The sequence below is a fragment of the Girardinichthys multiradiatus genome, chromosome 8, assembly GCF_021462225.1.
Source record: "Girardinichthys multiradiatus isolate DD_20200921_A chromosome 8, DD_fGirMul_XY1, whole genome shotgun sequence".
Lineage (NCBI taxonomy): Eukaryota > Metazoa > Chordata > Actinopteri > Cyprinodontiformes > Goodeidae > Girardinichthys > Girardinichthys multiradiatus.
The window spans coordinates 9,375,618-9,403,616 of NC_061801.1; the positions used below are offsets into that span (position 1 = coordinate 9,375,618).

The 27,999-nt window shown below is 39.9% G+C and overlaps 1 protein-coding gene across 1 annotated transcript; it reads right to left on the bottom strand.

Annotated features, from left to right (window-relative positions):
* Window positions 1-1,848: 1,848 nt before the first annotated feature.
* On the bottom strand, window positions 1,849-27,999 carry LOC124872230 (kinesin-like protein KIF2A). The gene is made up of 21 exons (XM_047371994.1): window positions 27,837-27,999; window positions 26,907-27,001; window positions 24,269-24,388; window positions 23,894-23,948; window positions 22,025-22,144; window positions 15,707-15,807; window positions 15,204-15,299; window positions 13,368-13,422; window positions 12,320-12,482; window positions 11,732-11,822; window positions 11,580-11,643; window positions 11,415-11,506; window positions 11,187-11,329; window positions 10,895-11,099; window positions 9,414-9,524; window positions 9,251-9,318; window positions 8,796-8,885; window positions 6,883-7,027; window positions 4,569-4,670; window positions 4,178-4,313; window positions 1,849-2,359 (listed from the first exon to the last, which is right to left on the bottom strand). Exons 1-21 carry the CDS (start codon window positions 27,895-27,897, stop codon window positions 2,274-2,276), a joined length of 2,199 nt encoding a protein of 732 aa, XP_047227950.1. The 5' UTR covers window positions 27,898-27,999; the 3' UTR covers window positions 1,849-2,273.

The window sequence follows — 27,999 nt, forward strand, 5'->3', positions numbered from 1 at the left end:
ATACAGTTTGATGCACTAAATCAAACGTTAGTACATTCACAATATAGTAGCGTTAACTGTTGAATTCTCTCGCTGCTGCTCTATTCCCATGTTCGACTGCGTAGCTGACAGCCTTGAGTTTGAACTCAGCATCGTAAGCGTGTCTCTTGAAAGGTGCAATTTTGGGGTCGTTATACACACACAAGTGGTGTTGGACTAGGAGTAAGCACAGTACAGGTGTTTACCGCTATTACTTCGGCGACGCCCCTGACTATGGCAGCCGTAATGCTGCAAGCGGTGCGGCTTTGTAGTTTACCAGTCGTACTGAAACATTTTGACAGTGCGCCGTGTACAACCAGTATGGATCAACCAACTAACCAATTGATCCATATATAAGGCGCTCTGGATTACAAGGCGCACTGTCATTTTTTGAGAAAATTAATGGTTTTTAAGTGCGCCTTATAGTGCGGAAAATACGGTACTTAACAAAAAAGTGTGAAACAAATGAAAATATGTCTTATATTCTAGGTTCTTCAAAGTAGCCACCTTTTGCTTGAAGTCTTGAAGGAGTTCCCAGAGATGCTTAGCACTTGTTGGCCCTTTTGCCTTCACTCTGCGGTCCAGATCACCCCAAACCATCTCGATTGGGTTCAGGACGGTGACTGTGGAGGCCAGGTCATCTGGCGCAGCACCCCATCACTCTCCTTCTTGGTCAAATAGCTCTTACACAGCCTGGAGGTGTGTTTGGGGTCATTGTCCTGTTGAAAAATAAATGATGGTCCAACTAAACGCAAACCAGATGGAATACCATGCCGCTGCAAGATGCTGTGATAGCCTTGCTGGTTCAGTATGCCTTCAATTTTGAATAAATTCCCAACAGTGTCACCAGCAAAGCACCCCCACACCATCACACCTCCTCCTCCATGCTTCACGGTGGGAACCAGGCATGTAGAGTCCATCCGTTCACCTCTTTTGCGCCGCACAAAGACACGGAGGTTGGAACCAAAGGCCTCAAACTTGGACTCATCAGACCGAATCACAGATTTCCACTGGTCTATTGTCCATTCCTTGTGTTCTTTAGCCCAAACAAGTCTCTTCTGCTTGTTGCCTGTCCTCAGCAGTGGTTTCCTAGCAGCTATTTTACCATGAAGGCCTGATTCACACAGTCTCCTCTTAACAGTTGTTCTAGAGATGTGTCTGCTGCTAGAACTCTGTGTGGCATTGACCTGTTCTCTAATCTGAGCTGCTGTTAACTTGCGATTTCTGAGGCTGGTGACTCGGATGAACTTATCGTCCGCAGTAGAGGTGACTCTTGGTCTTCCTTTCCTGGGGCGGTCCTCATGTGAGCCAGTTTCTTTGTAGCGCTTGATGGTTTTTGCGACTGCACTTAGGGACACTTTCAAAGTTTCCCCAATTGTTCGGACTGACTGACCTTCATTTCTTAAAGTCATGATGGACACTCGTTTTTTATTTTATTTAGCTGCTTTTTTCTTGCCATAATACAAATTCTAACAGTCTATTCAGTAGGACTATCAGCTGTGTACTGTATCCACCTCCTGCACAACACAACTGATGGTCCCAACCCCATTTATAAGGCTTGAAATCCCACTTATTAAACCTGACAGGGCACACCTGTGAAGTGAAAACCATTTCAGGTGACGACCTCTTGAAGCTCATCAACAGAATACCAAGAGTGTGCGGAGCAGTAATCAAAGCAAAAGGTGGCTCCTTTGAAGAACCTAGAATATAAGACATATTTTCAGTTGTTTCACACTTTTGAGTTCAGTATATAATTCCACATGTGTTAATTCATAGTTTTGATGCCTTCAGTGTGAAGCTACAATATTCATAGTCATGAAAATAAAGACAACTCTTTGAATGAGAAGGTGTGTCCAAACGTTTGGTCTGTACTGTATATTTGCAAAAATATACACATTTTAATTTTTGAAGACCAGGTGTTGACATTAAAGATCTACTGGCATGTATTAAACATGTGGTGGTACTAAATAAACAGCATTTGATGGCGTTTATTAGATGCCAGGTGCTGCTGGAAAGCACGGAAATTAATTCCAAATCGGTCTTCCATACAAACCTTGTTGAAACACTGAACAGTGAGGATGAAAGAGCACGTCGGCTCTTTGGTGTAACGGGACGGATGAATGAAGGGTAATTAAATGCATGAACTGCAGAGGGTTCAAATCTTTTTGGAGTTTATCGTTTCCTTTGTGTACAGGGATCTCATCGCGGCAGGCCTTCACCTGTCTGAGGACCAGTGATGTCCACATATTGTATGTTTATAGCGCTCGAGGCCTCTTGGGGGTTATTTGTTTGCTAGCTTGTTCCTCTTCTTGGAGAGAACAACGGAAAGACTTGACTTTATCTGAAAGAAGGAACATAACCATAAATTTTTTTTAAATGTGTAAAGATCCAGCAGAGTTAGAATGAAAACATTTAAACAGTCTACAATTTGCTTGGGAAGATGTATAAGAAAACACATTTGTTAATGTTTTGCATGTATACAGGTCCTTCTCAAAATATTAGCATATTGTGATAAAGTTTATTATTTTCCATAATGTCATGATGAAAATTTAACATTCATATATTTTAGATTCATTGCACACTAACTGAAATATTTAAGGTCTTTTATTGTCTTAATACGGATGATTTTGGCATACAGCTCATGAAAACCCAAAATTCCTATCTCACAAAATTAGCATATCATTAAAAGGGTCTCTAAACGAGCTATGAACCTAATCATCTGAATCAACGAGTTAACTCTAAACACCTGCAAAAGATTCCTGAGGCCTTTAAAACTCCCAGCCTGGTTCATCACTCAAAACCCCAATCATGGGTAAGACTGCCGACCTGACTGCTGTCCAGAAGGCCACTATTGACACCCTCAAGCAAGAGGGTAAGACACAGAAAGAAATTTCTGAACGAATAGGCTGTTCCCAGAGTGCTGTATCAAGGCACCTCAGTGGGAAGGAAAAAGTGTTGCAGAAAACGCTGCACAACGAGAAGAGGTGACCGGACCCTGAGGAAGATTGTGGAGAAGGGCCGATTCCAGACCTTGGGGGACCTGCGGAAGCAGTGGACTGAGTCTGGAGTAGAAACATCCAGAGCCACCGTGCACAGGCGTGTGCAGGAAATGGGCTACAGGTGCCGCATTCCCCAGGTCAAGCCACTTTTGAACCAGAAACAGCGGCAGAAGCGCCTGACCTGGGCTACAGAGAAGCAGCACTGGACTGTTGCTCAGTGGTCCAAAGTACTTTTTTCGGATGAAAGCAAATTCTGCATGTCATTCGGAAATCAAGGTGCCAGAGTCTGGAGGAAGACTGGGGAGAAGGAAATGCCAAAATGCCAGAAGTCCAGTGTCAATTGGCCTGCCAACTCTCCTGACCTGAACCCCATAGAGAATCTGTGGGATATTGTGAAGAGAACGTTGAGAGACTCAAGACCCAACACTCTGGATGAGCTAAAGGCCGCTATCGAAGCATCCTGGGCCTCCATAAGACCTCAGCAGTGCCACAGGCTGATTGCCTCCATGCCACGCCGCATTGAAGCAGTCATTTCTGCAAAAGGATTCCCGACCAAGTATTGAGTGCATAACTGTACATGATTATTTGAAGGTTGACGTTTTTTGTATTAAAAACACTTTTCTTTTATTGGTCGGATGAAATATGCTAATTTTGTGAGATAGGAATTTTGGGTTTTCATGAGCTGTATGCCAAAATCATCCGTATTAAGACAATAAAAGACCTAAAATATTTCAGTTAGTGTGCAATGAATCTAAAATATATGAATGTTAAATTTTAATCACTACATTATGGAAAATAATGAACTTTATCACAATATGCTAATATTTTGAGAAGGACCTGTATTTAGTTTTGAAGCCTTTATGTTGTACTGACCACTTGTTGCAGAATGGCCACAAGTGGTCAGATGTACCAAGATTATTAGATATTGTTTGCTCCTTGACTTTTATTATTTTGTAACATGTTAAGTTCACTCATCCTATGGAGCTAGAAATACACTCTTTCCAGCTGGTTTATTGTTTTTTCCGCTGTTGGTTAAGTTGTTTTCCTCTTTCTTACTTGCAACTTTTGTGTTTGATTTGCATGCAAATTTATTTTATGTTTTGATTATGGCAGTTTAGAGTGTGGCAAATTGCTTTAATAAGAATGATATTGTTTTTTACCCCTCAGCTCAGTCAGAATGTCTATCTTCTGATCCAGGATCTGCTCCAGCTGAGTTGCATATGATTCAACGTCGTAGTCCACCTCCTCCGTCATTTCTAGAAGCACCTTCTCATCTTCCAGCCAGCGGATCGACTCCTGGGAACAGCAAGCTGCACTTCACCAGTTTTCTGTGACGTTCTACTGACATCTAAAGGTTAGACTCAGTTATTACATAACAATCCTAGGATTCATGCTTAGTATCTGGGGTTTTATTTTTCTTATTTTACCCCACAAAAAGACATTAAAAACTCAGTTTCAGTGTGTACTAGTATTTCCCTTTTCTGTCACAGAAAGTCTGTATTTAAAAAGTTGAATATTTTAGTTCCTTGGTTTTGCTTTGGACTGCTGTACCTGGAACACAGCCCTGTGATCCTCCAGCACCTGCTCCTCCATCTCCACCAACTGAGAGACGACTTCATGGAAGGTGAACAGCTGTGGAGAAACCTCTTCTTCCTAAAAACAAACAAAAAAAAACATGTACTCTCTGCTACTATGCAAGACCTAAGACAGATGGTTTCCACAAAACGTTCTTACCTTCAATATCTTTTACAAATGCTCAGCTAAGTCTATGCTAAATGCGTCTTGCCCAGTAATAAAAAATTTTTTTCTATTTTATAAAACAGAAAAACTAGGTAGACGCACAGGCTACTGACTGTTTATGTGAACCTGTGTTGTGATGCACTCACACTCTATGTTTGACAAGTCAATTAATTACACTTTTTATTCTTTTCCTGATCCAAGGTCATCCTGATACAAAAAAAGTTTGGAAAATGCTTTTTTTCTGTGTTTTCACAAATAGACTAAAGGTTTCATGAATTGAAAACCTCTGAGGCTGCAACAGATATATTCAAACAATCAGGCTGGCAGGAAACCCTGCAGTCACTCTGTTAATGATCCCAGCTTGTTTTTTTTTAAGCACTCACTAAAACAGTGTTTAACATACACCGTTTAAAAAGTCAGCAATATTTTTTGCCAGTCATCTCAGAAAGTGAAACTCATATATTATAAAGAATTTTAGACATTGAGTGAAATATTCCAAGCCATTGTTTCTTGTAATTTTAAAGATTATGGCTTACAGGTAAAGAAAACCCGAAATTCAGTGTCAGAAAATTAGAATACTGTGAAAAAGTTCATTATAGGACACTCGTGGTGTCACACCTTAATCAGCTAATTAACTCAAAACACCTGCAAAGGTTTCCTGGGCCTTTGAACTGTCTCTCACTCTGGGTCAGTAGGCTACACAATCATGGGGAAGACTGCTGACTGGACAGATGTCCAGAATACAGTCATTGACACCCTTTAACAAGAAGGGTAAGCCACAAACGATCATTGCTCAAGAAGCTGGTTGTTCAGAGTTCTGCATCCAAGAATATTAACAGAAAGTTGAGTGAAAGGAAAATGTTTAGTAGAAAAAGGTGTTCCATCAACAGGAATAATCACAGGGACAGCTTTACAAGGAGTGGACTGATGCTCTTGTCGGTGCATCAAGAGCCACCACACACAGACGGATACTAAACATGGGCTACAAATGTCACATTCCTCGTGTCAAGCCACTCCTGAACCAGAGACATCAGAAGCGTCTTTCCTGGGCTAAGAAGAAACAGAACTGGACTGCTGCTCAATGGTCCAAAGTCCTGTTTTCAGATGAAAGTGAATTCTGCATTTTGTTTGGATATCAAGGTCCCAGAGTCTGGAGGAAGGGTGGAGAGGCACAGGTTTGGTGTGCCATGTCATCTGCTGGTGTTGGTCCAGTGTATTTTCTGAAGTCCACAGTCAACGCAGCCATTTGCCAGGAAATTCTAGAGCACTTTATGCTTCCCTCGGCTGACAAGCTGTATGGAGATGCAGATTTTATTTTCCAGCAGGACTTGGCACCTGCCCACACTGCCAAAGGTACCAAAAGCTGGTTCAATGACCATGGTGAGCTGTTCTTGTTCCTGACCTGAACCCCATAGAAAACCTACAGGCTGTTGTCAAAAGGAAGATGAGAGACACCAGACCCAACAAGTCAGAAGACCTGAAGGCAGCTTTTAATGCAATCTGGGCTTCCATTACACCTACGCAGAACCACAGACTGTTCGCCTCCATGCCATGGCGCATTGATGCAGTAATTTATGCATAAGGACATACTTATCAGAAGCCTGACATACATGCCCAAAACATCCTTTTTTGATTTGGTCTGATGTGATATTCTAGTTTTCTGAGACACAGAATTTTGGGTTTTCTTTACCTGTAACCCATAATTATCAAAATTACAAGGAATAAAAGCTAGAAATATTTTACTCTATGTGGAATGAATCTCTATAAAATAACCATTTAACTTTCAGAAATGAATGGAAAAAAATGTTGCACTTTTACTCAATATTCTATTTTTTAAATATATGTGATCATATAGACTTTATGCTCTATACAGTTGGTTATATATTTCTATATTGGATCTGTTAGTTTTGTAAAGTGCATTCAGATAAATTTTGTTCTGAATCAGAGCTATATGAATAAATTGAACCAAATAAAATATCAATCTAATTTAGAGTCAGTACCTTATGGCGATCAGTTGTATACCTTGCTAGCCTCATGTTTCAGATCCAAAGGCTACTACAATCTTCTATGTACTGTCTTTACTATTTTGGCGTCGTAGACTTCTTCAGGGAACAATAGGGCTTACATTCTGTTCACAGAGCAGCTTCAGGTCATCTCTTTGTGGAGAGCTCCCAACTCCCCACTGAGCCTCCAGGACTTCCAGCTGGGTGATGTGTCCTTCCTGATGGCACTCAAGTGCTGCTGCAGGGTCCACTGTGAGATGCTTCATCCTGACAAAACATCACTACTCATAAAACGATCATGAGGAATGTGATAAGACTGGAAGGACACTGCACACTGTACATATTTACAGCTGTGTTTCTGTTGGTTATAGGCGGGGGAAAGAAGCTGTGACAAATAGTGTGAGTTAAAAAGAAGGGAGGAGAAGAAGATGGTCATGCAGGGGTACTTCAGTGCAGATTACAGGAGATAAATCACTTTAGTAAATGATGAACCTGAAAGTAATCCAGAGATCCCACTTTAAAACGGACTCTGAAAGTTTGTCCATTCTTTTTCTTCAGGTTGCTTTTCCACATTTCATCAAGTTACAACCACAAACCTCAATATATTTTATTGGGATAGACCAACACAAAGTAGCAAATAACTGAACTAACAGCAAAATGATGCATGTTTTCATTTATTGTACACATTTTAGTAAAGTTTGAGTTTAAGAACTAAAACTCTGAAAAGTGTGACCTGAATTTATATTTAGTTCTTTTACTCACATAATCCTAAATTGCACACTTACTAAGACATCCCATTTCACTGAACCACAGGCCAGGCAAGGAGAACATTTTTCAGAGAAACAGCAAAGAGGCACATGATAACTCTGGAGGAGCTGCAGAGATCCACAACTGAGGCAGGAAAGATCTGATCACAATAAAAGTATTTGTTGAAAGTAAGCCTTTGTTTAAAGATACCTTATAGGTTTGTCATGTAGGGAGCACAGCAAACATCTCTGATGTGACTAATATTGGCTTTCTTTGGGCTTTATACAAAATAAAATATATGGAGAAAAACTAACCTGGCACACCACCCTGAACACAACGGCCCCCACAGTGAAACATGTTGGTTGCTGCATAACGCTGATTGAATGTTTTTCTTCAGCAGGGAAACAAAAGCTGGTGACACAAAGATGCATGGAGCTATACACCATGCAATCCTGAAGAAAACCTGTCCGACGCTATAACAGACTTCAAACTGGGATGGAGATTCATATTCCAGCAGCACAACAACCCCAAACATACAGCCAGAGTAAAAATGAAATGGTTTAGATCAAAGCATGTTTATGTGTTAGAAATGTATCATCCAAGTCCAGAACCAATATCCAATAGAGGACATGTGAAGGGCACAAAGCTCCAGAAAACTGAAACAGCAGAACAAGGCAGTTCTACAGCGATCTGACACAAAACCATCCTACACGTTTCAGATTTAGCTCCATCCTCCTTTCCATCAGCTCTGACTAGATTCCCTGGCAATGCTAAAAAAAGCATCCATGATGCTGCCACCACCATGTTTTACTATAGGGATGTTGACTTAGTGATGTGCAGCGTTAGTTATTAGTCACATAAAGTGCTTGCATGTGGTCATAGGTGACCAGAGTATCTTCTTCCACAGAAGCGTTTCCTAATAAAAAACATTGAGGTGTGTGGTTGTTACCTGACAAAATGTCTAGAACTTCTGGGGGGATGCATACTTTGTCAAGGCACCATATATAAGCATGCGATTCAGTTAATCAATGTCATTTTCAACATTTTGGACAATTATGGAGATCCTAATCACAGTAGAATGAAATGTTTGAGGTAACGGTCACTAAACACATCAGTAGATTATTAGCTTTGATTTGAACTCGCTCTTTTCTAACAACCTATTCACACGTGTAATCATAAAAGCACCATGTCTGCCCTGTTTCACTTGGGGAGGGATGATAAATGACAATTCAGTTGAAAGTTTCCTTGGGGGGGAAACGTTTTAAGTGACAAGGTGTAGTGATCGTACTCGTAAGTAGGTGACAGCTCAGAGCGGCCTCCTCCGCCACCGCCCTGGGAGAAGGGAATGTCTGAGGGACTGATTCCAAACTCCTTTACTCTGCAGAGACACGGAAGAAAACAGAAGAGACGAATATAAGAAGAGGAAGCCGGTCAGAATCATGTTTATATTTGCAGTCATCTCTAACATTCATTTAACTTCACTCAAGATAGGTGAGATTGAAAATACTTAAAACAATGTATATCTGATTAAAACATGTAAATTGTTCAGCTCTTCACATCATTTTTTGCCTCAAAGAACAATATTAAGCAATAAATAGAGCAGCCATATGAACAGTAGTTGGCTAGCTGTGACCATGTGACATAGTTACCCCGTAGGGCAAATGACGACGACTAAAAATCTTGGATTTGAGTTGATAAAAATGTTTGAGATAAATGTTTCTATTCAAAAGAAATTCCTTTTACCTGTTAGCATATCTCAGAGTATTTAATGTGTTTTCACAGGAAGCCATCCCAGGAGAAATGGTTGCTATCTGTAGATAAAGAAAACCATGATGTTGCTGTATTTATTTGTAGCAGCTTCACTTATCTTCACAAGATGTAATGTGTTTTGCTTGTGATGTCTCACCATGCATGTTCTTGAATTTTCTCCAATGAAGGAGTCTCTCAGGACTTGGGTCAGCTTGCTGGCTCTGAACGGAGTGTGGGGTTTGTTCCTGCCAAGGGCTCGGATGCATTCCTGCGGGAGGAGACCAGGACCCAAAATCCTAATTCATTCATAAGTATTTAGAATCTACGGAAACAAACTTGGAAATACAAATATTTGTAAAAACAAAACCACAATATTTTGTGTTTTGCACTTAAGGATTTGCAAAATGACATCACAAGGCATTAATACATTATATTAAGACATTATAAGGGAGCGACAATAGTGGGCTACCCGAGATGGCTCAGTCCCCTGTGCTGTGTCTTTTTTTTTAGTCCACCACAGTTTAGGAGTCATGGAAAACTACATGTAGAATAACTAAAGGTCAGGGCAGACATATCAACCTCATGGTGCTAGCTCAGGTTGGTGGGGCGGCATGGATGGAGAGCTTGGCACTCCTGGGGGTTCATTGATTGTATGTTTTACATTTATTTATTTAATTATTTCTATAGTTGCTACTCGGAATGCAAGTTATTCATTTAATGAGTTAATCTAAAGTTGATTGATCTTATTGATCGACTTACGATTAATTGATAAGCGGCAATTTTCTTAAAAACCTGAGATTTCTCTTGTATCTAGAGGGTCATTCCATAACGTGAAGGGCTAAATTTTATACAATATGCTGACTTAAAATAATCACATTATTATTTTTAACAGTTTATTATGGCAGCTGTAATAAATACTGACTGAATAAACAAAAAACACACATTAATAAACTAAGACATATTTATAAAATATAACAAAACAGGAACCTGAACAGAAGAAAAAGATGAACAGAATAAAATATGTGAAATACTTAAAATCCCCCATCAACAGAGAGATGCATAACTTAAAGACGGGGAAGCAGACGTTATCAGTAAACCGAATGGAACAAATTTTAATCTAATAAACCATTATTTGTCAATTAGTCGTAAGCTGATTTGAGTTTGCATCCCTAGTTGCTAGTGTGATCATTTCCATGACTATTATCCTACTGTGTCCATGTAAATTTACAAAAGAAATGATAATAATAAGTTAACTACAACATAAAAAAATATGAACCAGCAAAAACATTCACTTAATAATAAAAGCCTCTATTAAAGCTGAAGCTCTTTATTACTTACACAAGTCAGTTCTTGCTAGACTAACATCCTTGCTCATATTAAACTGCCTCCACAGAGAAATTAATCTGATACTAATACAATTAAAGCTGGAAAATTTAATATAGATTTTGCAAGTAAGGCAGTGCACCAAAGTCTTCTGTAGATTTCCACTAAAATGTGCTCTGAGGAACTTGAATACCAGCATATGAATGACACAAACCAGCCCTTTATATTAAATGTCTTTGTTTTGACTCTGTCAGACCTAATCCAGTACATCACCAGCACTATAGTGCAGGATGTCTGGAGATCTGGCTCACTGACCTTCAATGCCAGCAGACTCTTGTTGATCTCGGCTCCTTCCAGCCGAGTCTGTCGGTCAGCACTGGACGTGTCCGCCCCTCTCTCATTCCCTGCCAAGTCAATGAGGGAGAACTTTCCGTGCATCTTCCCCCGCCGCCGCAGGATGATCTGGAACACAGCGTGGCTTCGAGAAGAGTGAGCGTTGGCCGAAGTCTGACCAGAAGTCCTGAAAATCGATACTCTTGATCAGATTTTCTAAGCCAATCATATTCACCTCTATTTCACTCAGACTTTAGTCTCCTCTGGTGTTCACCTGCAGCTGTTTCCCATTTCAATGAGTTTGAGGACGTCTTCTGTGCATTTCACCTCTCTCTCCTGCAGCCCTACCACCTGCACCTGCTGCTTCCCATCCTCCAGGACTCGTAACTTGGCCTTGCGGTTTAGAAGGTCAAACACCTTTACAAACATACAGATTTACTGTAATAACTGAGCTGATCTGTGATTCCAGATATAATATCCCATGGTTTGTTGAGACACTAACCTTTCCACTGTAAATCTCAAAAAATGTGGCAAAAACCTGCAGATCCATCTTCTTATAAACTGGTTTCTTCAACATGAGAAAAACATCTCTGGCTGCAGTAAGATAAAGAAACAGGTAAATTCAGAGAAATTTATACACCAGCAACAACATATAGGAGGCACAGACCTGACAGTGCATATATTCCCTTTGAGCAGTCCTGGTTCTTTCCTGAGAAGTCCCCTCCCATTGTCTGAAATCACACAAACTGCAGCATGAAAGGAAAACCTAACTTATCTTGAGAGGTAAAAATCTTCTGAAGTTTAAATGAAAGCTCTCACGTGTGTTTTCCCACTTCCAGTTTGTCCGTAGGCAAAGCAGGTTGCCATTCCCCTCTCAAAAATGGTCTCTACCAGCGGCTGAGCCGTAAACCTGCAGCCGAGAAGAATTTGTTAACAGCATCTGTTGTTTGCCTATGTAGGGCAGAAAAATAATTACAACTTTGACATGTACCAAGAACTTGTTTGATGACCAGAATATGAAAATTTTCCCGTCAGGCCGATTGAAACTCAAAAATCTGACTTTTTCGGGCCATTGAAAGCACCATACGTAACACTCTGCTCTAAGAACTATTACTACAATATTAATGAGGGATGTAAATCTAAAATTGTTTATTTTTCGTACCAGTAAGGTGTTTAAAATCAAGTCAGAGGAAGCCCAGAGATGTAAAAAACTATTTAAAAAGGAAACTGTATTTTCTAAGAAAATATGTCAGCATTCAGACTGCAGTTTTTAACAGAGAACGAGACAGGAATGTTTAACCTTTTTACAGCAAAGTTGCACTTTTGTAGGTCACGACCTTACAGTACTGGAAAACTGAACTTGGCCACAGAACTCTGAGCGATGCATCGCCATTCAAAACAGCATACCTGTAAACCATTTCATTGGTTGAGTTCTTGTCAAAAGTATAATCGAATCGGAACGTCTGATTCTCCAGGTAGCGGGTCAGGTCGACTTTCTGCTTTGGCTCGTGGACCATTACCACGTCCTTACTGGGAATGGTGATCACATCCAGATCCTTAACTGATAACTCTGAGGCAGACATGATTTTATGTACACTTTATGTTCACCATATGCTCAATAAAAAGAAAAACACAAGAAGACCTAAGATAAAAGCTCATGGCTGCTAGTTAGAAAGAAAAGACTTCATACATGAGAAAATGTCATTTCCTACTTAAAATATGATTACTTAAGAGTCTTACAGGCTGACAATTACTTTTTATATTTAAACTCTATATGAGCAGATAGCCCAACTAAGTAACCATAGTTAATATATAAAGAGCAGAAGACCAAAAACATAAAACGTTCTATGCAATAAGCATTTCAACTCAACAACTAAACTTTACATGTTCCCATTCTACATTTTTTCTTAAGTATGTATCAAAATAAAATAAAAAACACATAAATCTCACATATACAAATGAATTATACTTGTCACTAATCAGTATATTATTTTAGCAGTAGTAGGAATTGTTGCTTTTCTGTTTTAAATAAAAGCATTTAGATGTAATTTAAGTTTTTCTTTTAAATTCTTATTCATTATTTTCCCTCATGGTTACCATGAGAATCTCATACCAGGCTATGTGTAAATGAAAATGACATGATGATCCAAAAACCATCACCTAAGAGAATGTATTTAATTACAGACCTTTTTTATTTATCTAATCTGTAATTTTTTTCCTGTATAGAGACCTTGCCTTCCTCAGATTCTACAAAATGCCGGATCCAAGCCACACACACCAGCTTCCTAAATCTAGTGACATTGTGTGTAAGCTTGACTGTGGGTTTGAAGACTGTGGTCAGCTGCACAACAAGGCTTCACAATTAACTTAAGACACTGTAACAATCTGAATATGCACACTTTATTACTGATGATCCAACTGTCTGAATGCTCCTGGTGTATAAAGTTGATCTTACCCTTTTTATTCAGGGGGCGTGCACGAACACATACACAGATTCTGTGCTCCTCAATCTGAAACACAAAATAATACAAATAATTAATGAAACATGTATATATATATGACTGACAGTTTCTTTATGTGGTCCATTCATCCTCTATTTTATTTCATCCGCTGTTTCTTCTTTGTCTCCTCTGTTTAGGTTTTGAATATATTTTCTCTTTTTTTAACCTCATTTCCAATGACGATGGGAAGTTGTGTGAAACGTAATTATAAACTGAATACAATGATTTGCAAATTCTGTTCAACCTATACGCAATTTAATACACTACAACGAGAGGACATTTAATGTTCAAACTGATAAACTTTATTTGTTTATTTGCAAATATTCTCTCATTTTGAATTTGATGCTTGCAACACTTTCCAAACAAGCTGGGACAGGAGCAACAAAAGACAGGGAAAGGTGAGGAATGCCTAAGAAACATCTGTTTGGAACAGGTTAATTGGAAACAGGTGAGTATCATGATTGGGTATAAAAGGAACATCCCCAAGGTGCTCGAGGTTCACCACTTTGTGAATAACTGCCTGAGCAAATAGTCCAACAGTTTAAGAACAACGTAAAATTACAGGCTGACAATTACTTTTAGTTGTTGCACAAACTGAATATTTAAGATGTTAAATCAGCAGAATCCAGATCTAGGACTTCTGGGCTAGTGTCCTACAGGTTGTAGATGTAGACGTTCCTTAAGACTCAGCCCCCATCCCCCATCTGCTGCTTCACACTGTTATGACCCTTCTGTGTTTGAGTTTTGGGTTTCTTTAATGTCTGTTTCCTCCATTTTCCTGTTGTTTATGTTGTCTAGTTGCTGTCATTTTAGTTCATTGTTTTGTTTAATAGTTTCTTAGCTCATTCTTGTGTTCTTTGTACGTTTATATTTCCTCTGTTAAATGTTTCAAGCATTTTATTTATCTCCATTGTTGTTCTTCTGCTCGGTTTTAGCGGTTGGCAAAGAAATTGCAAGGAAACTGCAAGGAATTTAGGGATTTCATCATGTACAGTCCATAATATCCTCAAAATATTCAGAGAATCTGGAGAAATCTCTGCATGTCAGCAGCAAGGCAAAAAACCAACATTGAATGCCTGTGACCTTTGACTCCTCAGGAGGCACTGCATTAAAAACCGACATCATTCTTTTACATATTTCACCACATGGACTCAGGAACACTTCAGAAAACCACTGTCAGTTAACACAGTTCATCGCTACATCTACAAGTGCAAGTTAAAACTCTACCATGCAAAGCAAAGCCATATATCATCAACACCCAGAAACACCGCCTATTGAATGTTTCCTATCGAAAATATGTGACGCATTATGAAGCAAAGAATACAACAGTGGAGTCCCTGGACTCTTGAGCAGCTGCAGCTGTTCATCAAGTAAGAGTGGAAAAAAAATCCACCTACAAAGATTCAGCAATTAGTGCCTCAGTTCCCAAACGCTTATAGTGTTGTTAAAAGGAAAGGCGATTTAACACCGTGGTAAACATGAACCTGTCCCAGTTTTCCATTTCGAAATGAGTGAATATTTGCAAAAAAACAATAACATTTATCAGTTGAACATTAAATATCTTGCCTTTGTTGTGTGTTCAACTGCCTACAGATTGAACAGGATGTGCAAATCATTGCCTTTTTTTATTTAACACATTGTCCCAACTTCATTGGAATTGGGGCTGTGCTCCAACCCCTCTCCTCTTCTGTTCATCTTCTGCCTCCAACTCTGTATTATCTCCTACTTTCTCTGCCAAATACTAAGCATCTTCCTCTATTGACAGTTTCTATGGGACGTTTCTGGCTCACAGTGTCATTGGACGTTAGAGGTCTGTAGTCCAGGCTGGCCCTGAAGTCTCTGATCATGCACATAATCTCATAGTTGGGTAGATTAACATCAACCTCCTGTAGTGAAACAGAAAAGAGAAGAGAAAACAAAGAAATCAACACATCTTATTATGGGCATTAAAACTATGTTGTCTATAAACATGCTCAAAACTTTGAATGTTTAGAGTTAACGTTAGCCTCCAGATTTTAGGGCTGCTCTCTAAAAGTGGACTCTGATTTGATTCTGATTTGCTTTTCATTTTGTGTTAACCTTTTCTAAAAAGGCCAAAGCACTGAACTTATTTTACCATGTCATGTATTTGCTTCTAGAAGACAAAGGTTCTTGATGCAAGTATTGAAAACAAGGAGTGGACTTATTTAAACCAGTAAAATGACAAGAATCCTTCTGCATAAATTCCTTAAAAAATAATCTTTGTTTCATGTCTGAATGATCAAATATAAGTGGGTAAATGTGTAAGTGTCACCTGAGCTTTCTTCTCTCTGAGCTCTTGCTGCTGGAGACGTCTCTTCTCTCGTTGCTCCTGCAGTTTCTCCACTTCCTTTACACAGTTGGATTTCCTCCGTGCTGGAGAGGACAGATCATGCAAGTAATTAACAATAATAATCCAAACCAACAAACAGAGTCTTGCAGATTATTTAACAGAAATACAGTGATGATAAAGGTCTGCAAAACATCTCCAGGATGGACTCATACATCCAAAGAAAGTTGCATCAAAAATCGTGTTGCTCAACCTAAGTCATGACACCCTGTTCTTTTTAGAAAGAAGAGGCTTCCTCCTCTTTCCCTCACTGTACATTCTTGAACATTAAATCCAAAACAATAGGTGAAGCCAGCATATACTATTGTAAGAATTATGATTATTGGTTAATTGATATTGATCAAGAATTATAATTTAAAATCATAATTTGAAAAAAATGTATTTCTCAACCAAGAAATCATTACTTACAAATCGAAACCGGAGATGTCCTCTGGTGTTGTAATTATGGCTCAAAGCCCTTGATAATTACAATTATTAAATTCTCAGTAATAATTGATAACTATTACTAGATGTCACTGTTTAATCAACCGCTTCACCAAAGGTGGGGGAACTTATTTTGACAGACAAATCACTCTTGCTCAAAATAAACACAAACGCTTTCTCTTTATCTACGTGAATATTTATTAAATCAACAGCCCTGATACACCTCGCTATTCTGATTCAATAATCTTCACCTAATCAAACATGTACAAATTCTACACAAAAGGGGTAAAATGACTAACTAAACAAGATAAAACAACATTGAGTGTGTATGAAAGTCAAACCAGCAGTTATGGCAAAATAAGAGAAAATATGGTACTGGGCGAAGCTTTGTGAGTGGCCTCCACCAGGCTGCAGTCATAAAACCCCCAAAGTTGGAGCTCAGTAAAACACAAAGGGTCATAAAACTTTTAGGTGGCAACCAGTGGAAAACAGAGTGAAGACAAAGGAATAGTGAGTATTCCACCATGAGCTTCTAGCAGTCCAACTTTAGTCTGCGCTCAGGTGAACAAATACAATTAGACACGCACAGCTTCAAAGCGCGGCGGCTTTCAGAGTCCAACAGCAATCAAGGTTTCAATAAGACAATCTATGCACATACAACTTAGAACACATTGGACTATATGTGGCGATTCTAAATCGTCCTAAAATCCTACTCTATCCTGCCCAAGCTATTTCTAATACAAATAAAAGAAGACGGGATTACTTGGTGTCATCTTCTCTGGAGCAGGGGAAGAGGGGGGGTTTGTTACGCGTCTGTCACAAGACTGTGGAAATGGTGGTGGACTTTCGGAGAACACCACCCCCATACACCCCCCTCACCATCCTCAACAACACTGTATCGGCCGTGGACCACTTCAGGTTCTTAGGAACCACCATCTCTGAGGACCTGAGATGGACCTCACACATAGACACTGTTCGAAAGAAGGCCCAGCAGAGACTGTACTTCCTGAGGCAACTCAAGAAGTTCAACCTTCTTATCCCAGAAACCTTTTCTCATGAGTTTTGGCCTGTAACATTAACTTTTCCTTCCCATAGAAAGTACTCCTGGATCAGTGCTTCTTTGTTCTCTTTGTGTCTCTGCTCTGTTCTCTCAAACCCCCAGTCGGTCGTGGCAGATGGCCGCTCACACTGAGCCTGGTTCTGCTGGAGGTTTCTTCCTTTTAAAAGGGAGTTTTTCCTCTCCGCTGTCGCTACATGCATGCTCAGTATGAGGGATTGCTGCAAAGTCAACGCCAGTGGCTGTCCACTGTCTCTACATGCTCATCCAGGAGGAGGGAATGCTGCAAGTCACTGACTCGATGCAATCTGCTGGGTTTCCTTAGATAGAAAAACTTTTTATCCAATTTGAATAAAAAGCTAACTCCAACTGCACTGTTGAATGGTTAGGAATAATTGGAATGTATGTACCTGACTTTTGTGAAGTGCCTTGAGACAACATGTGTTGTGAATTGGCGCTATATAAATAAAACTGAATTGAACTGAATTAAAAGCCCAGGTGGCGTTTCAATGCACGTTTACCCAGGTAATGTCACTATCCCGGGGCTCTACTTTCTCGGGTAAATGGTCCTGGTCTGGGGGTAGGACTTTTCAGATTTCCCCGGGATTGCTAAAGGCGGGGTAGTGAGGCATGGCACCACCAGCTGCAGTAATGGCGCAGGTTACTGTGCGAGTTTATTGTTTTTATACAGTTAATTTGTCAGAAAAAGTAGTTCTTAGATGTTTTTAAGCAATAAAGTACACCTCAAAACTTGATCTGTGCATTCAGTTCATCAATAACTACTTTGAAATGTTCTTTCAGAGTTTTCAGAACAGTGGAGCTCCGCTTACAGGCTGGTCTAGCTGGTAAGCTAAGCTAAGCTAACCTGGCAGTTGGACTTTGACTTCCCCACTAACCGCTGCCTGATCTCAGCCTGGCACTCTAAGATTTCCCGCTACCTGTTATACGTTTGTGGCGGCTGAAAGTTAATATAAAGCGTTTATTAGGTATGTGGTGAATAACTACGAGTACCGGCAAATAAAACAGAACATTTTAAGTTTTGTTGTTACAATTATAAACTGTTTCGCCAAAGTTCTGTAAGACATATTTTCATGCTGATTAACAGAGCACGCTAAATTATCCATGTACATAAAAAAATACACATTTCCCAAAGATTGTCTTTTCATGTAAACCTAACTTAGTGGAGTTATTATTATTTTTCATTTTTCACAGTTTTATGCAGACGGCTCTGCAGGTGGAGAGACCACAGTCCCATGTTTGGATGCAGTTTCCCAGAAGCTCCATTATCCTCTTCACCCTGGTGTCCTGCAATCCTCTACTCCACTGTCTATGCATCTTCTACTTTATATAAATTTTTGCTTATGGTTAGACAGTCAAGGTATCAATTCCCTGTACTTCTGGACTGATTATCAGGTTTTTCTTTTATGCTAATAAATACAGTTTTTACTAAAAACATTTTTCTGTAGTTATGAGTTTATCTGATGATAATAAAATAATTGTGTTAATCAGTGTTTAGTAGTTATTGTAAATGAATCATGCAGTTGTAAAGCAACAACTCTGGTCAGATGCAGGTTGGTAAGAAATTTGATGTAAAATGATTTAAACTTTTTCTGCTTATGGATCAGAGCTGCTTAACATCAACTGCATAACTCTAAAGTTGCTCATCATCTATTATTTATCAGCTGAAACAAGAAAAATATTTATTAGCGAATAGTCTAAAGAAGTAATGCAATCTGCTGGAATGAAGGTGTATTGTAGTTTTCTTCACAACCTCCCTATATGTGATTAGGCTGCAAGGTTGGGCAATATGTAACATTTTTCATCATTCATTCATCAGTCCAACAAATGACAATCAGCGATATATTTATGCACGTGATGTTTGGACTTTTTTTGTGAACACAAATGTCCACAAATGAATGAATTAGTTGCCAAAAAAATACAAAGTCGCCTATTTGGGATTGCTTTGGCTTTAAACCGGATAAAAGATGTAAACCAAAAGATGTAATTAAAGCGGTGTGCCACATGTGCAGACGTATAGTGCTATTAAGAAACCTAAGAGCAGAACATAGTCAGGCATACTGTGAGCAGTGCAGACTCCACGCTCAATCCTTGAAAACTGGCTCAAAGTTTATCTGTTCTTTCTTTCTAGATGAAACGACTAAAGGAGCTACACCCATTAACATTTACTTTTCCTTCTCATAGAAAGTACCCCTGGATCAGTGCTTCTGTATTCTTTGTGTGTCTCTGCTGTTCTTTCTTTCAAACCCCCAGTCGGTCGTGGCAGATGGCCGCTCACATTGAGCATGTTTCTGCTGGAGGTTTCTTCCTGTTAAAAGGGAGTTTTTCCTCTCCATTGTCGCTACATGCATGCTCAGTATGAGGGATTGCTGCAAAGTCAACGCCAGTGACTGTCCACTGTCTCTACATGCTCATCCAGGAGGAGGGAATGCTGCAAATCACTGACTGGATGCAATCTGCTGGGTTTCCTTAGAAAGAAAAACCTTTTATCCAATTTGAATAAATAACTGAATCTGACTGCACTGTTCAATGGTTAGGATTAATTATAATGTATGCACCTGACTTTTGTGAAGTGCCTTGAGACAACATGTTTTGTGAATTGGCGCTATATAAATAAACTGAATTGAATTGAATATCCACAGATGTTTGAGGTTTCATAGTCAAGCTACCAATTTCCTACATTTCTGGTGACAAATTCCTACATTTTCCACACTTTCTGCCATGGCATCACTGGACGGGGAGGCAGAGCTAATTTGTCGTGTAGCTTTTGAAAAACAATACAAAAAGAAGGTGGTGGCTGTTAAAGGTCATTAAACCCCACTAGGGACGAAGAAGGGGTATACACCTGTCGATGTGGCGCAGCGAGGGGCAGTGACACTGCATCTACTCGTGACCGGCTGCACGGAGCAGTGTGTCACAGTTCAATGTGGAGACTTTTTCCCGCCGAGCAGTTTAATGTGTGACACCGCGTACGTGGTTCTAAAAATTGACGCCTTGCTCAAACTGAATGCGGTGCAGCTGCGGTGTGGTCATGCTGCAGAAAGCCACTTACACTGCGCTGCGGCCAGCCCGGCCCAGCTACTGCTCCTGCTGGGGAAACAGCGCTCAAGAGAGCATACGTTCACATGCGTTCACACGCTTTAAGTAATCTTCACATTTCGGAACATGCAGGCAAAACAAGAGGAGAATCCCTGTCCACTCCTTCCTGTTGCTATCCAGCTAAATGAGTAAAAACAGCTATGGATTTCGTTTTCTATGGCAAAACCCGTTATCCATGCGCGCGGTTAACGGAAAACTCGTTATCCGTGTACATAACTATCCTTTTTCATCCTCAAATAGCACCTCCGTTTCCTTGTTTTTTGTTGTTTTGTTCACACTAGTCACGTTAGCGTATGTTGGTAGGTTGATTTTAATATGAAATTCACCAGAAATCTCTCCTGTCTGGCTTCCTGTTTGGCTGGAAAAATTCGGGAACTTGATACAGAAGCCGCTGCAGCATCTGGCCAAACTTCCTTCTTGCGGAAACATTTCGTTGAGCCGCACGGCATCGGTAACCTCAACAGCACTGCACCATGGCTGATGTGAGTGTACAGATTGATTTTAATGATTTGGGTTCCTTGCAGCACCTGCACCGCAGCTGCACCGCGTTCAGTGTGAGCCCGGCGTGAGCTTTGAGTGGACAAGTCGGCGGACATCTGCTTTGAGTCCGTGCGGACTCCGCACATACATCCGCGGAGTCAAGTGGGCTACACCTGACTGTGTTTCTCCCTTAACCCGTAAGCCAAGAAAAAAGAAAACACCGCTCTTAAAAAAATGACCGTTGAAAGGCTCAGCCTTTCGTCGATGGTCGAAAAAGTTGTCCAATCGGCCAGCCTTCATTAGACTGATTTGAATAAATGGTCCGTGTATAAGCAATGGAAACAGAACATACAGTTTCCTGGGATTCCTTTTACCCAGGTAACACAAATCCGGAGGCTTTAAATCCTGGGGCTTTTGGTTAAAATGGGGCTAATGACAGTCTGTGCATCTGGATCCAGATCATTGTCTCCTGTACAAAACAGAACCTTTTTCAAATATGTGTCCTGAATTTGATTTTACCCATTGTTGCTTTACTCGGGAAAATGCTCTGTTAGACTATTTTTCATATAACAGTACTTAGTGACGGACAAAATACAAAAGAAAATACAACATATAACAGATTTTTTTACCACCTATTAAACACACTAAAAACACTAACATGTTTTTTTAAGAATCTTTACATTTTATGTATGTTGATGAAAGTGCAAAACATTTAACTTTCACATAATTCATTCTTAAACAAAAAGAGTGCTTAAAATGTTTTTTTACAAAGAAATCCCCCCAAAAACAATTTCTTTGAACTTTATAAAGAAAAAAGACCAGCAACTCTCTCTGAGCAGTATTTGACCTTACACAATTTCCTTTAGTTGTTTGCAAGATATACAATAATGAAAAAGCTGCATTTTTATGAGTTTTTTTATCCACATTCAGAGTCAAATAGTCCCAGTAGAAACTGAAACAAGTGCTGCAGTGTGAAGCCACAGGCAGTGAAACAGGCTTTGACTCAATGAAGCACAGCTGTCTGGGACTGGGAACATGACATCACTGGTTCTGATTCCCCTCATTAGAAAACAAAAACAGAGAGGCTGGGCACTACCCCTGAGTACCACTCAGAATCAAAATGGAACCATGTGGACTTTTAACCCACTATGTATTGAGTATGTTACCATTTTGCTGCTGCATCAGCGTCTCTTTTACTGCAGGCTGGGGAGTGATGGAGGGTGGAGGTGGTTCTGCAGCTTGGCTGTGCTGGCTGGGGCGGGCCCGGGTGGTTCCCACTGCTGCAGCTGTGAAGCATAAAGTTTATTATGATCATAGATTGCAAAAGAGTCGGTATAAGCAGCCTTTACAAAGAGTTGGTCAATAAGAACCTTCTGACCTTTAGTATTCAAAGTGAAATCCATAAAATGTACATAACTCTGTCACTTCATATTGTCTACTAGTCAGTAGTAAGGAGAATGTTTGAGATTAATGATGTCTTCTCACTGTAAATTCTAACAAAACTATTTAAATGTTAAACACCAATTTGATCAAGTTTACATGTCCACCACTTTACTCCATAAGTGCTATTAAGCCGGTTGAAGATCTTCTTCAGATCAGTTTACGATGACACCACAGAATCACAGATTCCTTTTAGCATTTTGAATTTAGCTAGATCATATAAATTTACATACACTGTAGCACCACATCTCATTTGGTATGTTGTTGGATTTTATGCTTGATCAACTGTGATTTGTGATTAGTCAGAAACAAAAAAAATCCCCCAGTTTTCTGGTCAGTGAACATAACATACATAGGCATTAACAGGTCGCACTGACAACAGCAGGTTTAAGTGTGCAGGTTGGTACTGAGGGAAGAAGACTGAGGGGTAAATTCCTAATGCAGTGCAATCTTTTCCATTTTAGCAACCATTTCTACCTTCTTTCTTTCTGCATTGGATTTACAAAGCAGTTTGCACTAAATGCATGCAGGTGCAACCCTACCATTTAAGTTATACAGATGGTAGAAAATTACGTATTTTTTTATCGGGCTGTAGTTTTTCTCTTTGTAGGCACAAACACAATGGATGCAGAAGTGCTAAGAGACAAATGGTTCACTTCTTATTAATTAATTAATCAATCCTCCATGGTCCCATGACATATTTTGCTGTTTTTGTTATTTGGATTTTTGCATAACTTCAGCTATGTAGATGCAAAACAGCATTACATTTCAATGGCTGTTTTCAAATTTTGTTTGAAAACCTATTTTTACTCCTTGGTCTTTATGTGTGTATTGTGCTTCTTGCTTTATGCAATTCTTATTAAATGTTACTGTTCAGCACTTGGTTGAACAGTAACATGTTTTATTTTGCTTTGATTTAGTGGTGTCAAAGTTTTGTTCTACTGTTTTCCACAATGGCGAAGTTTAGTTTTCCACTATACTATAAATCTACCAATTTGCAGGGGAGGGGAAAAATCTTTAAAAGAGCATTTTGTTGTGTCAAAGAGACATTGGTGGAGTGCAAAATGAAGGGTTCTCAAGACTTAACAGAGAACTCCCGGTTCTGACCTGACATCTGACTGAAAAACACTCCAGCTGTGTTTCCTAATAAAGAATTGATGCTGCAGATTGTAAGATAACTGAATGATGCATCCCTTTTAGGCTACAGATGCTTTCAGAAAGGAGGCTGTATTTTCAACAGAGGCATGTCGACAATCCATTTATGCTGCCACAACCGGGAGATAGATGTCAGGAGATAACAGAAAGCTAAACATATTACAGGAAAGTTGCTGCTCTGTTTTATCCTATAAAGAGTCCAATAGACAACTAGAATCAGTATCGGAAGCCGAACGCTTTACAAAGTCATAGATCAGGGCATCAAATAAAGTTTCAACTTTCTCTGTCATCTATAAACAAACCTTCTTCCCTAACTTAACCAAAAAGTGTTCAGTAACAGCAGAGCGTCTACATTTCTAACTTGTAACAGTGGAAGTATTAAAAATGGAAATGGATGCCACTCAAGACTACTCAAGACTCAGTTAGTGGGTCAAACATACCTCTGTTCTCCCGTGGAGCATTTTCAGGCTTAGGTATTGCTGTGATCCGTCGGGTCTAAAAATGTAGCAAGAGTCAAGCATTCAATAAAGACACACAAACATAAAGTTGTATATTTCTGTCGTTGTAGAAATTAACATTTAAATAAAATGACTGGTAGAAATTTCTGACTGATTGGTTGCCTGCAGATCTTTAATGCTATACTGAGAATCTAAAACAAAATAAACTAAATTTTTTCAGTTCTAAAAAACAACTAGCTTCCAAATAATATTAAATAGTTGTAGCAGCGAGCTCTCTTAATATATCACACAATAATCTATAAAAATGACACGTCTACATAATAATGGGCTGTTGCCAGCTAGTGGTGAAGAGCAGACTTTGGGGACTTTGCTGGTTTTGGTGATGCTGGACGGAGGAAGAGGAGCCTCGGGACTCTGAGGTATTTCTTCATCAGGAGCAACGTCTGGATTTAAAGCAAAGATGCTCTCCAGGTCAATCTGAGGAACACACAACACCCATAGGTTGTTTATTTGTGTGAGAGTTGCAGTAAAACCAGAATGATAGACATCCCTGGGGAAACGTAGAGCATAGAAAGGAAGTTTATTTGTGATTAATTGGTGCAGAGAAGCTTCCGACTTCACTTCACCAGAAGGTCTCTCCTCCTCATTAGTGTAGTAATCTGCTGATTTTGGTTCAATTTGGTGGCAAAGGCTAATGGCAACAGGAGCAGCTCTGCAGGTGACCCAGAACTCAGATGATAAACTGTGGCACTAAATCTGTTGTTTTTGCATTTTCACACACCATGTGTTTCTTTTTTATTTCCAAAGCGGCTCTTTCTGTTTCCTTTGACCTTTTCAGGCTTGTTATATATTCTTTGGTCTAATTTCCACGTAGTTTAACCTGTTAAAAAACTTCATCATCAACTGTTTGCCATTTACATATTTTTTCATTTACAGCATACACTTCAAACAATGAATGAAATCAAACAATACTGTTTATTCTGATGCCATCCGATAATTTCCTGTTTAAAGTTTTACTGTGTTTTTTTTCCGATCTGTGCAGTCCCACCCTGCCTGTAGTACTAAAACTGACTAAATTGAGGCAATGTGAATGTAGAAACTAACAAATGAATAGCTATACTAATGATCTTTGTTCTATTCCCAAAATAATGTTTGACCTTTTGAAGCCAAGGGTCATGTTGGGGGTTAACTGGGCTCTTTAGTTTTCTTTAATATTTAGTTTTCTTTTTTTCTTTAAACATTTTCTTTCAAGGAGCATTAAGTCCTACATATAATAAAATATAATAACTTCACTATATTTTATAAGGGCTTCATGTGACAGACCAACACAAAGAACTGCATATTTGTCAAGCTGAAGGGACAAGGCTTATTTTTTTTCTCAATTAAAAATCGGAGAAGTGTGCCTTAAAATCTATCCCCCTTTAATCTGATGCCACTGAATAAAATCCGGTGCAATCAATAACCTTCAGAGCCCACCCAATTAGTAAACTGAGTCTGCTTGTGTTCACTTTAATCTCAGTATCTGTTATGTAAAGGAGGTTGATCAGACTATTAATAAAATAATCAAAGAATCAGCCAAGAGGGCCACAGTAACTCGGGGCAGCTGGACAAATCCATAGCTCAGGTGGGAAAATCTGTTGACAAGAGAATAATTAGTTGTGCTCTCCACAATTCTCGTCTTTATGGAAGAGTAGAATAAAGAAACTCATTGTTGCAAGTCATAAGGACACATAATAAAACATGCTAAAAAGGTAGCCAGATAAGATCAATACTGAACGTTTTGGCCTACATGAAGAACGCTGTGAATAGAGGGAAAACTAACACTGCACATCACCTTGAACAGGCCATCCCCACAGTGAAACGTGGTGGTGGCAGCATCATGCTTTGGGGACGCTTTTCTTCAGGAAGAAAAGGGAAGCTGGTCAGAGCTAATATGAAGACAGATGAAGTTAAATACAGGGTAAGCCTAGAAGAAGACCCTTTTTGAGGCTGGAAAAGACTTGAGAGACTCCAGCAGGAGAGTGACCCTAGCTACAACAGAATGGTTTAGATCAAAGCATATTCATGTGTTAAATGGTCTAGTCAAAGTCTAGACCTAAATTCAATTGGGATGTGATGAAAGACAAAAAAATTCCTATTAATTGACTCTGTCCATCCAATCTGCTGCATGTATGTTGTACAAAAGTATGGGAAATAATTCAGTCTGGATGAGCAATCCTGGTAGAGTCATACCAGCTGTTTTTGCAGCAAACGTTGGTTCTACATAGTATTTATTGACTGTGGAGAATGAATACAAATGCATGGCACACTTTTCAGATTTTTTTATTATGTTAGAAACATGTAATATTTTTCTTTCACTTCAGAATTATAACAAAAACGAATTAGTTTGTGGTTCTAAAGTGACAACATGTGAAAACGTTCCTGGGGTATGGACACATCTGCATGGCACTGTAAGCAACGGGTGGAAAAAAGTATGTGTTGAAAGTCACCCAGCAGATAGGCTTGAATAGATATGGAAGCAGATCCTGGCGCACATTACAGCCTAGATGAAAGCAGCTTCTAAGCAGAGTTAGAGTGAAACAATGTTTGGAAGGGCCTCTTTTAGGAGGACAGTAACTTAACCACAGGGGGCCCGGCCCGTGAATTGCCTGATCAATGTGAAATGAAGGTAAAGAATATGCTGTGACCCCCACAGTCAGTACATGACAAACTAGGTGAGCTCCTATTGGACTCTCAGGAAGAAATGCCATAAACACCTTCAGCGGGAGAAATTTATGAAAATGTAGAACTAATCTAAAATCTTTTCTTCTTCCTGTCATTTTGTTCTTATTAAATAAAACAAACTGTACACATCATGCTGAATATCTGAATAGAGCAAAACAATTGAATTGTATTTTGGTGTTAGAGAAACTGGTCTCTGATACAGCAGTGCATTGAAGATCATGATACTTTAATCATTGGGATACAACACAACTTAGATCAGCGGCAGGTTTACCTCCTTCCCTTTGGTGTCCCCGTTCTCGATCCACTCCACGGTCACGCTGTCGTTGTCATCATGCAGGGATGTGACCATAGCCTGGTGTATTCGCCCTACGGTGAGGATGCAAAGACAGGTAAAGCCTGCTCAGAAATGAATGCATTGGAGAGCTGATGCATTATGACTGCAGATGCTGCTTGATCCTTAAAGTCAAATCTAGACAGAACCAGTCCCTCTCTCACCAAGAACATTTAAAAAAACAAAATAAGCAAAGATCAAAGTGTTTATAGCTGTAATTTTATTAATGATCATCATGCTACCAATGGGTGTGGCTATTGTGACTTTTCTCTGTTAGTCACTTCATTTGCTGCTAAAACAAATAAGCTGCTTTAAACTAGCTCTGACCATTGGTCAGCCATCATAAGACAAACACTGGTGAAGCCAAGCCCAGCAGGAAACAGTTGTCTTTTTTTTTATATGTAAGTGAATTAAAATGAACTCAGAGGGGAGAGGCCCATGCAGCCCTCATTCAGCCCAAGATGGAAAGGCCACCGCTGGATCCTGCAGTGCAGAGGGGTGCATGCTCCCCATCCTACACCGGAGGGTTCTCTGCTATGAAAAGGAAGCAGGGCAAGTGTTCATCATGTTCGCAGCCGGACAGCTGCACAGGTGGACGGACCCGCCCGCCTGGCTGCCCCACAGGCCTACCGGCTTGAGACTGCATGACTCACATGCGACAGTACGGGGTGGAGGAGCGGAACAGCGGTGTATTTACAGGCTTTTACGCCTCACACCGTGACGTCTTGTAACGCTTACAACCTTGTGTAGGCGTAGCGGAGATGTTACAGTTCCAGCTGGTTAGCTAGCAAGGTGCCGTCGGTGCTGCTCGCTCCTCTCCTCCGGACCAGCCGGATGGAGCGCAGTGTGTGTGATGAGCCAGCCACGTACCGTCGCTTCGCTTTATCTCCACGTAAATGCCCACGAATATCTTTCCGAAAATCCCGGCCATTGCTCCCCGTGTTGTCTTTGCCTTGTCGCCCTGTCCAGTTTGTGCGCCGCTACGGAGACGGAGGTCACTGGCGACCAGTCAAAGGAGAGGCAGCAGAGAGGA

What these genes read in the sequence shown, in the direction of transcription:
- LOC124872230 (XM_047371994.1), bottom strand. Translation starts at nt 27,897, where the DNA reads ATGGCCGGGATTTTCGGAAAGATATTCGTGGGCATTTACGTGGAGATA. An exon ending in GGGACACCAAAGGGAAGGAG is followed by an intron (nt 24,389 to 26,906) that starts GTAAACCTGCCG and finishes TGTGTTCCTCAG; the next exon opens with ATTGACCTGGAGAGCATCTT. An exon ending in AGAGTCTGCTGGCATTGAAG is followed by an intron (nt 9,525 to 10,894) that starts GTCAGTGAGCCA and finishes CTCCTCCCGCAG; the next exon opens with GAATGCATCCGAGCCCTTGG.